Here is a 12,503-nt window from a genome sequence, read left to right on the forward strand (position 1 = left end):
CCTACACAGCATCACCAGCTGCTCAGCAGATTTATTCAGTAGCAATAAAAGGGTTTATTAGCACCATGAGAATTGTGCATTCCCCAATTCCTAATAAAACATGGGGCAGTAGGTTCTTCCAACCATATTTTCTTCACATACAAAATTTCATACAATCCCAGAGAGAAGGAAAAACACATTATAAAGTCTGACTTCAGTAGCTTCTTGTACTTCTCTTAGTTTGCTAAAATACAAAATAGTGCTTTGATGGCTCAAAAAAGGGACTGTTCTTCCATTACTGATTCAAAAACAGATGTCCAATTGGTGAACATTTTGTTCACAGGGTTTTCTGTTTTACAATAAGCAGTAGTTTAGGGCTTCAGTGTTCATGTTTGTGTGGCATTTAATTATGCCCTCTAATCTAGACACTTTTATTCTATAGGAACAGAAAATTTCTCAACAGAATAGGACTGGAAAAATACCATTGAGTTGTCACACTGCAAGAAGAAACAACTAATGTCAGGATCATAGACAAGTGCAATTATCACACTTACTAAAATGCAAGCTAGCAAAACCACCGTATGATTGACCTAAAGGAACTGATGTAGGTAATGGCATCTCCAGAACCACAGTGAAAATACCACAGAACAGAATTTTGCCACACAACAGGGGCAGCAAATCGAAAATGTGCCACAGATTCTGGGAAAAAAAAAATCTTTGGGGTACAAAAGGTGTCAAACAAAAGCATTGACTTTAAAAAAATGCAACTGTGGGTGGAGTCACAAAAGGGGTGGAGACTGAAAGCATCAGTCAATAAAAGAACTTCCAGTTCCTATGTGACCTGATCTAGGTGAAGCTGCTTCTGCAGGGGGGGTTGGACTAGATGATCTCTAAAGGTCCCTTCCAACCCTACCATTCGGTGATTCTATGTAGTTTTGTTACCAAGGAACTACAAAGGTTCTGTGAATCCAGCAGGTTTTGCAGTGCATCGTACTGTCATGTAGCCAACACATTAAATTTGCAGGAGCATTTCCTTCCCAGTAAAAAAAACCAGTATTGCATAAAGCAGATACCCCGAGAGAAGGGGAAAAAAAAAATCTCTTTATTGAATGGGACCAAGGCATCATAGATTAGAGCTATTTACAGGTGACACACAGATATAAAAAGATAATTTTATTCATATAGATTTTTATCCATATCCATTTATTTAAATAATTGCTCCACAGACAACAGGAATGACTCTTCAAAGTGCTGGTCGGAAAACCTGTGCACAGAGCGACGAGCGTTTTCTCTGATCTCCAACCTTTTTTCAGGAGACAAAGAGAGGATGTGAGCCATCGTCTCAGCGTAACTGTCCTCGTTTTCTGCTAGGAAGCCCGTAATCTGTCCTTCATAAGGAACCACAATATCTAACTTGGGGCCTCCAGAATTGTGAGCCAGGATAACTGTGCCAGCTGCCATACATTCAACTACTCCTGTAAAAGATACAGAACATGCTGATATAAATGTGCACTGAAATGATAGTTTCTCTTAATCACAAAATTGAAATTAGGAATCAGAATTGGTTAAGTTATAACCTAGCTCAGGTAAAATTTGTTACATCACCAGTATATACAGTGAAAAAAAGCACTAGATATTGAAACAAATGTGAAGATAAACACAGAAGGTAGCTCTGTGACAGAGCACTGCATGGTTCTGTTCTGCTCTGTGACAGAACATTGGTTTTATGGTGTGGTGGCAGCTGCAAAAAATAATGAAAAATCAGAGCTGAATGTAACTCCACTTTCTCATTCACACTGAAGACTATTAACAGTTAGAAAGCTCCTGAGAGAAAAGCTGACAAAGCACATTTCAATCAGATGATATTCAGGAGTTGAATATTTTGCATATTAACGAGTCTTTAGAGCTTCTGACAACTCAGTGAGACAAACCAGGAAAAATTGTTACTGCTACATCTGCATTTTTGATGGAAGGAGTTTTAGTGAAATAGGAGTCTGACAGTAAGCTTTGCTCAGCCAAAAGCAGTGGGATGGGAATAGCATATAATGTATACATCCTCATCCACGGTTCCAGAACAGACTTAGAAACGACTTTAATTGCTGATTCTTCTCAGTTCTGATTTGATTTTTCACGAGTTCCCCAAGCTCAAAAATTGCCAACCATACATAAGTGCTCCAAAGTTTTGGAAGGTGTTTTTACAGGTCAAAAGCCATTGGAAAAGGTTCATGGCAGTGCTGGGTTAACAGTTGGACTCGATAACCTTAAAGGTCTTTTCCAATCTGAACAAGTTTAAGATGAAATCATACTGAAATTCAAAATCACGGTGTAATTGTATACTTTGTGGGGTTTTCTTTTTAATTATTTCATTAATCTGTTTTGTTGGGGAAAAAAACACGAGAAGCCACTATTTCCATTTTGTGGCAGTTACTTCTGGGAGACAGTGCGATTTTTACACCAAATTCCTACAGACTATAAACTACTACTCCCAATACCTACCTCGCTTCTATTCTAAGAAAGTCTGATGAGATTAACTGCAGTTTAGTCACATTCTAGCCAACTACAGTGTTCATCTGCCTGGCTGCACACTTACCCTGCTGTAGGTTTATGGTTGGATGGGCAATCTGATATTCACTTTCAAGGTCAGGCTCAACTAATCCAAATAAACTGAACCAAATACCTTAATGCTGTGTGAGAGCATGCTGCAGCCCTAGTCCCAGCTTCCTTCTGCATCCTGCTCCATGCTATGACAGACATGATTTAATTGCTTTAGCACAGGTGCCTGCTGCAAAGGAATTACCAAGGATACCTGGTGGCATCTGCATAGGCCTTACAAATAAGGGACAGAATCTGTGGGAGACTTATACCTCTGAAACAGCAGCTCTGAAACTAAAACCTCTATGCACATGAACCGTGTCTAAGCTCACCCTGCAGTCAGTGGAGCCCCGTATCACAATCTTGAGGTGCTTAACCTGCTGCTTTTGGAATCTCTGTTGGGTAGGGAAGGCATCAGGGTAAGGTGGAAAAAACTACCAAGGGACCTCAGGGTGATCAGCACCTTGGCAGGGCAACAGCTGGAGGTTGGGCAGGGCATCCTGGGCAGCACAGGTGGGACTAGCTGTCTGAGTCACTGGAGTATGCCCATAGCTAACAGTCTGAGACCTCTACAGCTCTTCAGCTTGCACCACAGTAGCACCTAGTGGTTCCTCATCTGAACTGGCCCTCAACCAGATCGCCTCTGAGGAGAATGGGAGCTGGACACTTGCTTGGCATGCGGACCTCGGACCTCTGTTCTCAAGACACCTACACTGAGGAGCCTTGACTGAAGCCCTCCTCCCAGCTGGGACAAATGGCTGAACACCAAGGGAAGATACTGACCGATCCCAAAGTGCTCGTTCCACATGGTGTGCAGGCCGATGGTGGCCTTGGCCAGGTGCCTCTTCAGCTCCTCAAAGGGAATGTTCACTCTGAAGGTCACATCATTACCAACTCCCAGCTCTTCACAGAGACGTTTGAGGTTATTTACACGGTCTTCGTCTTGCTGGTTCCGACAGCCTCCAATTAAGGTAAGCTTCAATGAGGGCTGCTGCTTCAGTCTCTTCTCTTTCAGCAGTTTAGCAAAGGCTCTGATTTGCAAAGGATGATCTTTTTCAGGCCTGAACTGGCTGACGGAAACAATGGAATGTTCAGTAGTGCTCTTTTCCTCTTCCAGGGGAATATCCAGGAAGGTCTGAACGTCACAGGGTGGATACACAACGCTAGTGCAAGAACCAGCTCTCCAGAGGGAAAGGATGTGACTTAGCGTCCAAGAAGAATTCACCATAATCACATCACTGCAGGAACCCACCAATCCGTACATGAAAGCAAACAGGTAGTAGTAGATGAGTTTAATTTTGCTAAAAAGAGGATTTTCTGTAATGAAGGCTGCGTTGTTAAACCTGGTATCCTGATTCCTAACGACAGAGAGCATGTCCGTGCTGATAGTGGGATAATGGACGTAGCACCCAACTCGACAGCCTCCTAAATACTTAAAGAGGGGAAGCGTGAAGGCATAACCCATTGAGTCAATATAAATATCAGGAACACACTTTAGAAGAGCTTCCCAGCCGAGAAACACTGATCCTAAACTTTGTCCCAGCAAAGTGAAGTGAGGGTAAAGAGAAGCTTCCACAAGGTAGCGTTTCTCTAGAAATACAAACTTCACAGGATGAGTTAATTTAATACTGAATCTTCTGAAAGCGCCTTCTACTATTTCTTCCCCGGTGGCGTCTCTATCACCAGTGTAAACAACACACGTTACGTCTCTGTACCTGCAAGAAACAAACAAAACCAATTTGGTATGCTCGTCTCTTTGCATTTCTTCACAAGAAACTAAAATATTATGCATTCAAAATTGTAATGCATGTAAGAACAAAAGCCTGCCTAGCTCTGCAATGATTTTAAACCAAAGCACTCCTTTCCTTATATTCCCAGGTTTTTTTCTGATCTACAGAAAAACATATGGCTGAGGGCCTGAGGAATATTTTTGAGTAGAACACAGGAGCTCAGTAGTATTCTACCAACTTATGAACACCTTGCCTTATGTTAGAAGATGTCTGTCTAGTGCACAGTATGAGTAAAATGCAGATGACTCTGCAAGCCACTGGATGCGCCAATGTTAAATCCACTTTAGCTACTAACTTGTTTTGCCTCCTGCTCCAAAAGGCAAGTAACAAGATTATCAGTTATTTCCTGCAGAGTTATGCCTATACAAAGTTCCATTCCAACGGTGATAAAAGAGGAAGAGGAAATGGCCTCAAATTGCACCAGGGGAGGTTCAGGCTGGATATGAAGAGGACTCTCTTTACTGAAAGGTTTGTCAGGCATTGGAATGGGCTGTACAGGGAAGTGGTGGAGTCACTGTCTCTTGAGGTGTTTAACAGAAGGTTGGACGTTGCACTTAGGGAAATGGTCTAATGGTTAATAGGGCTGGGACAAAGGCTGGACTTGATGATCTTAAAGGTCTCTTCCAGCTGAAATGATTCTGTGATTCCACAAGTGAGATGCCACAGCAGGAAATACAAAAATCTAGGTAAAGGGATGAAGTGGAAAGGTGCAACCAGGTGAAATCCAGAGGTAAAAGAAAAACAAAGTAGAAGTTGTTAGAATTGTTCAGGTTGAAAAAGACCTTTAAGATCATTGAGTCCAATTGTAAGCCTAGCACTGCCATGTCCCAGTAGATTAATGATACCCATTTAAATATGTACAATGCCAAAATATGCATAAATAGTAGCATCAGTAGCTAAGAATGAAATACAGTGTTTGATAAACATATATGCTTACTTTTTCTGGAGCGTTCTTATGGCACACCACAAAACTCTCTCTCCTCCACCACCTGCATTGCAATATGGGTGAAAAAAAGCAACCACCAATGGCCTCTTTCCATCTTTTCCTGCTGAGATCAACTGTTTTTTCCTTTGTTGTATCCAGAGCCGGGTTCCCCACAGTAGCACCACCAAGCAGACACACAAAATTCCACTTAGAAATAATGCAGGGATTAACAATGAGCACAGCAATCTGAAACAAACCAGAAATTTTAAAATACAAAATTGCTTTCCAGAAATACTATGCATTAGATGCAGAGAGAAGGGCTTATAGCTACATGAAGCTCAACAGTTCTTAAATCCTTCTAATCTTAGAAATCATCAATACCTGTGCAACATTTCAACAATTATGGGGGAGGGTGTAATAAATCACTGTTCCACATGGTTTGGCCAAAGATTTTTTTTCTTCCCAACTGTTACCTCACAATCATTTACTCATGCCACAGATCTGTATTTATCTCCACGTGCTATACACACCAGAAAGGCTCCATGCCATCTGGCAAAACACAACCAGCAAAGTGATGCCTAAATAGACCTGGAAGCTTTTTTCAGTCCAGGCTGCCCGGACTCAACGTGTCCAGGCCTGTCTCAACGTGAACTTCTTTGGTGCACTTAGGGCCAGCTTGCAGTGTGTGACCCTTAGCCCGCGTTTCCCATTCCTGTGGGATTCTGAAGAGATTAGTTTCTGTGCTCAGAGCCCTCCTTCCTCAGGCCTCTGAATCACCTTCTGACGTGGTCATTCCCTCTACTCGCCACTGCCTCCCTGCAGAGGTATCTCCTAACGGAGGAACGGGAGGTTTCTCACAGAAGTCTCTTCTCAGCCTACAGAAGAGCTTCCGAGGCGCGGGGCCTGGATCCGCATGCTGTGCTACGGGCTGTGACAAACACCGCGTACTCGGCACTAACGGGGCTGCCCGCGCCGAGCCGCGCCTGACAAGAAAAGCTCGTCTGTTTCTGGGGTAAGGAAGCGGCAAGGCACGTTATGAACTCCTCCAGAGCCGCTGGGACAGCGAGGCGCCGGGCAGGGAGGGGACCTGCCCCACCTCACCCAGCCTGACGGGGGGGTGGGGGGAGACAGCGGGTGGGGAAGCGCGGCCGCGGCTCGGGGCCGCCTTCTCCCCTCCCTGTCGGCTGCCGGGACGCGCCGCCCCCAGACACGGCCGCTATCGCGCCCCGGTACCTGATGAGCCCACACAGACACCACCCTCCCGCCACCATCTTGGAGCGGGCCGCCACGCCTTTCCGGCGGAAGGGCGCTCCCGGCCGCGCGGCGTGGGGCGGGACTAGCGGGAGCTGCAGCCTCTTATTGGCTCCCGCGGGAGACAGACGGCGGGCGGGGGCGGGGCCAGGAGCGGCGCGGGCCTGCCGAGTGGGCGGGGAGGCCGGGGCCGGGGCGGGGCCGGGGCCGGGCCTGAGGGCGGGTGGCGGAATGAGTGCGGCCGGGCTGGCGCGGGCGGGCAGCGGTGCTGCCCTGCCTCTGGCCGCGGCGGCTCCTTGTGCCCAGGGGAGGGCGGTGTGCCGAGGGGCGGGCGGGGTGTGCCGAGGAGAGGGCGGGCTGCGGGATGAGTAGATGAGGCAGCGACTCCTCTGCGACCAGGTTTTGTTCCTGTATCCACGTGCAAATGTAGTCAGTAAATAGTGCCTTCTGCTAAGGTCCTGCATGTGGGGCCGAGGGCACATTGTCCAAAGTACCTCGCGCCCGGTGCCGTCTTAAGGATCCCCGTGAATACAGTCACAGGTGACAATTCCCGCTGGAGAATGTCAAGGTTGTCCCTGACTCACTCGCTTTGTCTCCTGCTTTGTCTGGTTTGCACAGACCCGAGGATTAGTGTAGAGATAAGACTGAACGGTGCTGGTTGTTAAAATGCTAAAACACCAAGATTTTGTATTGCTAAAATGGCTCGGAAAAAATGTTAAGCAGCTCATCCTGCTGTCCCGGATGCTGCTAAGGGCCGAGTGAAACTGCCAGGTGAGGAGGGGCTTAGGCAGAACAGGCCAAAATGTTTCTGATTGCTCGTCACATCCCTAGATGCCTTTTTTCCCTTTTATGCTTTGATCCAGGTAATTCGGTCCCCACTCTCTTGCAGGGTTGAAGCTGTCCAAAATTTGAGGGTATTTCAAGCATACTTTCTGTAAAGAAAACCTCTCTAGAACGTATGATCTTTCAGCCTCTTTGAGGTCAGTGTGATCTCTTTCATGTCATAAATGCCTGTGCATTTTGAGGTCTTGAAGCTGTTTGGGATGTTTATGAAGGTCATCTCATGTCTTCTTTGTAAGAGAGTGCTGGCTGGAAAATGATGAGTCATTAGTTTATTTGGCCATTGTTATAGCCTGAAGCAGAAACAAAGTCTCATTTGCAGTAGGAGTGAGAGGAGTTCAGCTTAAGAAATCATTATTTGAATCTGACCTGACTGGGTTGAGTTTTCCACTCACAAGGACTTACTTTGTGGGAATGGAATTGGAAATATGTCAGCTTCTCAAAGTTAGAATTTTATTGTTTGTTTTACTTGTATTTTTATTTAAATCACTTCATCGTCCCAAATACCACTGGCTATAGCTTTAACAGAGCATCTCTGCCTTTATGTAAGCAATTAAACTGGGAGAGTTCTGTTGAGAGGTCCAGCAGCATGACCTTACATTTTATTTCTGAACCGACAGGTCTCATAAGCAGGGTGCCACAGGCACTGGTTTCCTTCCCTTAATCTTCTTCCTCTTCCACGGTAGAGCAGTTACCTGAGACACATATAGGGTGTTGCAGAAGAGATTGTTTGTTGGATTCACATCTGTCAACTAAAGGCACCTCTTTTGCAATGTCAGCACTGGAAGATAATTGTCTGGGTTCAGAGAAGAGGCACAGTTCTTCTAGGGAACAAGAAGTCTGAGCTATTTCAGTTAGCAAAATTTGTGTCCCCACTGACTTGAAGAGGAGCTTATGACTTCTCCCTTAGAAGGTATGAATCTTAGATTGTGTGTCATTATGAAGCTGAAGGATCACAGGTTAGCCATAGCTTAATTGAGTCGAGTCTTAAGTAGTGCTGAAGAGTTCCAAGAAGCAAGAAGATTAATTAACGAGGGAGGGACCTACATACCTGGCTTTTGAGATGCCTCGGCCATAAATGGCAGACGCAGTGGTTTGGGTTTAGATTCACCTCTCTTTTTGGTAAATCATACAGCAAAAGTACTTGGAAAAGCCTTTAGTTTCATGTGATTAGAACAGCAGAACTTGTTCTTTCCACTCAAGGCTCATTCCAAGGTTACCTGTACTGAAATAGGGATTTCAGTGCAAGTGCTTCAGTCTCAAGTGTCAGAAATATGCAGTACATGAGCTTTCCGGCAGGGCGAGCCTCAGACTTGATTCTAGACCTAGGTATGCTCTGTGTGCACAGCGTTGCTAGCCTGGGACAGAGGTCTGGCATTCTTCTGAAACACGGACATTTTGGCGTGAGTGCAGATGGGCTGTCCAGCTTTAGTGCTGCACAGCATATACAGTCACATTATTTTGCTAGTGACAGCAAATGGAAGGAGTTGTTGGGAGAATGATTCATAGGTACCGTTCTTCTCTTGCTTGGGCTCCCAGGACAAACAACAGATAGGGGAATATTTTTTTGGTAGGAACAGCCCTCTCTGATTTAGATTCCCCCCCACCTTTTTTATTTTAAAGCTTCATGGCCCTTCCTTTCCATCATTTCTTGATGAGTATTTTCAGGTTGAGTATGCCAGGGAACATGATGTTCTTGCAGGCAGTGTATTACTGATAATGTTGTAGCTCAGGCACGTTGTAACAAAGCATCTGCATAAACAAATAGATATTCTGGGTCTGGATAACTTTTTCAGATCCTTACCAATGCTGAACTGGGGAAAAGAAGAGTTCTTCACAACAATCAGGTGAGATAGAAAAGGATGTGATGACAAATTGCAGTGCATCTGCCTGTACTCTGCTTGGTTTAGATGTGTCTTGTTTTCTTTTTTTCCTCCCAAAGCCTACATGAGATGCTGTAGACACAAATTGTCACACAAGTCCAAATGATAATTTTGAAACCTCTACCAATCCTGGCACAAATTCATCAGACCTGACTTTGCAGTCAGAAGATGTTTTGTTTGATGGTCCCTGTTTCTTCTGCAGCTCTTCCTATGTATTTGTAGTCATCTCAGATGGTTTTCTTCTCACAGAAGTCTATTTTTATTGTGGAAGCAGTGTTCACTTACTTGTAGGGAGAAATCTGTGTGATGAAAACTATCTGAAACAGTTTCCTCAGTTCTAATAATTTATAATTCACAGATTGGTTGAGTTTGGCTGAGATTTCTAGAGGTCATCTTGTCCAAGCCCCCTACCTAAGCTGGGCCACCTAGAGGCAATTGCCCAGTCTCATGTCAGCTTTTGAATATCTCCACCAATGGAGACTTCACCACCTCCCTGGGCAATCTGTACCAGGGCTCAGTCACCCTCACAATGTTTCCTGATGTTCATGTGGAACCTCCTGTGTTTCAGTTTGTGCCTGTTGTCACTGGGTACTGCAGGAAAGAGCCTGACTGTCCTCTTGGCACTCTCCCCTCATATATACATTGATGAGATCTTCCCTGAGCTTTCTCCAGGCTGAACAGTCTCAGCTCTCTCAGTCTTTCCTCACAGGAGAGGTACTCTGATCTCTTGGTCATCTTAGTTGTCTTATTTTTTCTGTAGTACATCTAGTGGTAGTTTAAAAAGCCATAGTAATACTTTCAATTCTTTAATCCCAGTCTGTTCATCTTCTGACGTGAACAATGTGAAAATCGTGTTGCTGGCAGCCTCACTGACTGTAAGAGATACCTTTAATGTGTGAATGTTCCACACAGACTAATAGAGCTGTCACCACTTTCCCACCTTCATGCATATGTAGCTGAAGATACTGTATGCACGCATTCAGGAGCTTGGCAGGAACTTCAGCAAGAGCAGCTCTGAGCTCTCTGTGGTGTTCCCACTCCAGCAGTGAGAACGCTGTGAAAAGCCTTGTCTGTAGGAATTCCGCGTGGCTGACATGCCAACAAAATTAAACCAGGTTTGTCATGAAGCCGGCTTTGTTCTCACCTTCCCAGAGATGTAGCAAGTTTTTAATCTTTTGCTGCCTCTGTAAGCAATTCTTGTCAATTTTAATTGCTTTCCTTATTAAGGTCCTTACTCTGAAGGACAGAAAATCCATGCAAACAGGCCTTCTGAAGTGAGTGGCGTTGGGAGCAAGGCACAGAATCCACTCGCAGTGTGTTCTCTGCAAGCCTGCAGGGCATTTCAGATATTTCTAAAGTATATTTTTGTAACTCCCTTTTTCTCATACTCCACGTCAGATTAACCGCTGGCAAGTAATAACACAAAGAAACAGGATTAATAACGTGTAAGGATATTCCCATGACAGTCATGTGGTCTTTCATCCTTTCTTGTACAGTTGGTGACTCTTTCAGAAACACGCACTGAGTCTTATGCAGGGCTGCTGTCTTAGCTACCAAAATGTTTGGGACTGCTTTTAGCAGAAGAAATCTTAGATCATTCATATACACAGTAAGTTGTTTTTCTTTTTGCACGTGTCTTGTGATAGGCTGTTGAACGTTACAGTACATTTGTTCCTCATTGCATGGTAACAGGAGGCAGAAATAAAGTTGCACCAGTTGTGTGCTAAATACTTGTGAAGCTAAAAACAAATATTGGAAATAAATCGTGGCACTAGTAGAGCGAGGACAAAATGCCATGGGGTTATTTTTGCTGATGTGTTGAAACAGTACAGTTGCTACATACAGGCCATTCTAGTAGGAAAAGTCCTTTGCTGTCCTTTTTACTTTTGAGATAGATGTTCTGGGGCATGGGTGCTCGTACCATGTACCTATGAGCAAAAGCTGCCCTTTTTTATTTTTGGCAGAAGCAATGGAGAATTAAGCAACTTTGAATCTACACAGAAATTTTTGCAAGAGCTCCTATAAGCCACGTTTATTTGTATCACCAGGCAATTTAATCAGGTTGAACCTGTAGCTTGTGATTAACAGAAGGTTATTTTCACACAAATTGTCCCAGGCAGACAAAGACCACGTAAGACAACAAATTAGTTCCATTGTTGGAATTTAGTCCTATAGATTGTGCCAGTGTTTTGACCTCCCATGAATGCTTCTGTCAGTTCTAAAGAGTCACTAGCAGGAAAAATCAAAATGTGTACCATATTTTAGGGAAGGAAATGTGCTCAAGCATCTCAGAGCATACGCAGAAATTAGTAGCCCTACTGATAATATCACCAAGCTTGCAAAAAAACCCATGAAGACTCACCTCAGGTCCCAGCTTTTTCACCTAGAAGTTCTGGATTCGTGAGGGGCTGGGGACTATTTTTGAGGGTGTGTAAGAGCAGACCCAAACCCTTCTTGCTTTTTTGTCTGCCTTATAGCACATGCTAATGTCTCTGTAGTGATCTACACCTGCACAGGACATGAAGGGGATCACGAGGGACCAACTCTTTCACAGTCATACTGTAACATCTGTGTTAAGTTTCAACTATGAAACTACTCAGGAAGCTGCAAAACTTCACAGTGTGAAATTCTGACTGAGGAGGGCACTGCCATCATCAAACTTTAAAGTGTTCGTGTATTGAAAAAAAAATGCTGTGCACTAACTTGTTTGAAGTGCATTTGTGCACGTGTGTTTCTGTGTGCTCCTTTTTGCCTGGGTCAGGAAGCAAGGGAGAGTGCTACTTGGATGAAAATCCAGACTGTTTCACATGAGGCCGGGATGAGGCAGGATTTGCATTCTGTGCTCACGTCTGGCTCCTTGGCACTGATCGAGAAAGGAAGGGAGCCAGAAACTGGCTGCAGAGCAGGACAGAAGGGAGTTACATTTATTGGAGGAGACTGTTTGGCTAGTCCAGACATGAGAGATGCAGACACTGTGCCTCGTCACCTCCCCTGACTTATTTCTATTCTGGAGATGAAGAAAGCTTGAAAGGTCGGTGATTTTCCCATGGGATGGATTCAGTCAAAGATTCTCTTCTGGGTGGTGAACTAAGGCTGCTTAAAAATAGATCCCTGTTTCAGTACCTTTTCTTTCAAAGAGCAGAGGTACCAGGAGGGAATGATAAATGAACTGAGCCTGAATTTCCATGGATTAACATCTGTGCTTCCTAGGAATTGAGGGCAATTAATAAATCTCAGAAGGTT

At 44.5% G+C, this 12,503-nt stretch overlaps 1 protein-coding gene across 1 annotated transcript; it reads right to left on the minus strand.

Moving 5' to 3' along the window:
- Nucleotides 1–1,060: 1,060 nt before the first annotated feature.
- Nucleotides 1,061–6,564, minus strand: ALG11 (ALG11 alpha-1,2-mannosyltransferase). The gene is made up of 4 exons (XM_062020465.1): nt 6,520–6,564; nt 5,299–5,532; nt 3,355–4,286; nt 1,061–1,454 (listed from the first exon to the last, which is right to left on the minus strand). Exons 1-4 carry the CDS (start codon nt 6,555–6,557, stop codon nt 1,183–1,185), a joined length of 1,476 nt encoding a protein of 491 aa, XP_061876449.1. The 5' UTR covers nt 6,558–6,564; the 3' UTR covers nt 1,061–1,182.
- Between the last annotated feature and the right edge of the window lie 5,939 nt (nt 6,565–12,503).

Source organism: Colius striatus, chromosome 1, assembly GCF_028858725.1.
Source record: "Colius striatus isolate bColStr4 chromosome 1, bColStr4.1.hap1, whole genome shotgun sequence".
NCBI lineage: Eukaryota > Metazoa > Chordata > Aves > Coliiformes > Coliidae > Colius > Colius striatus.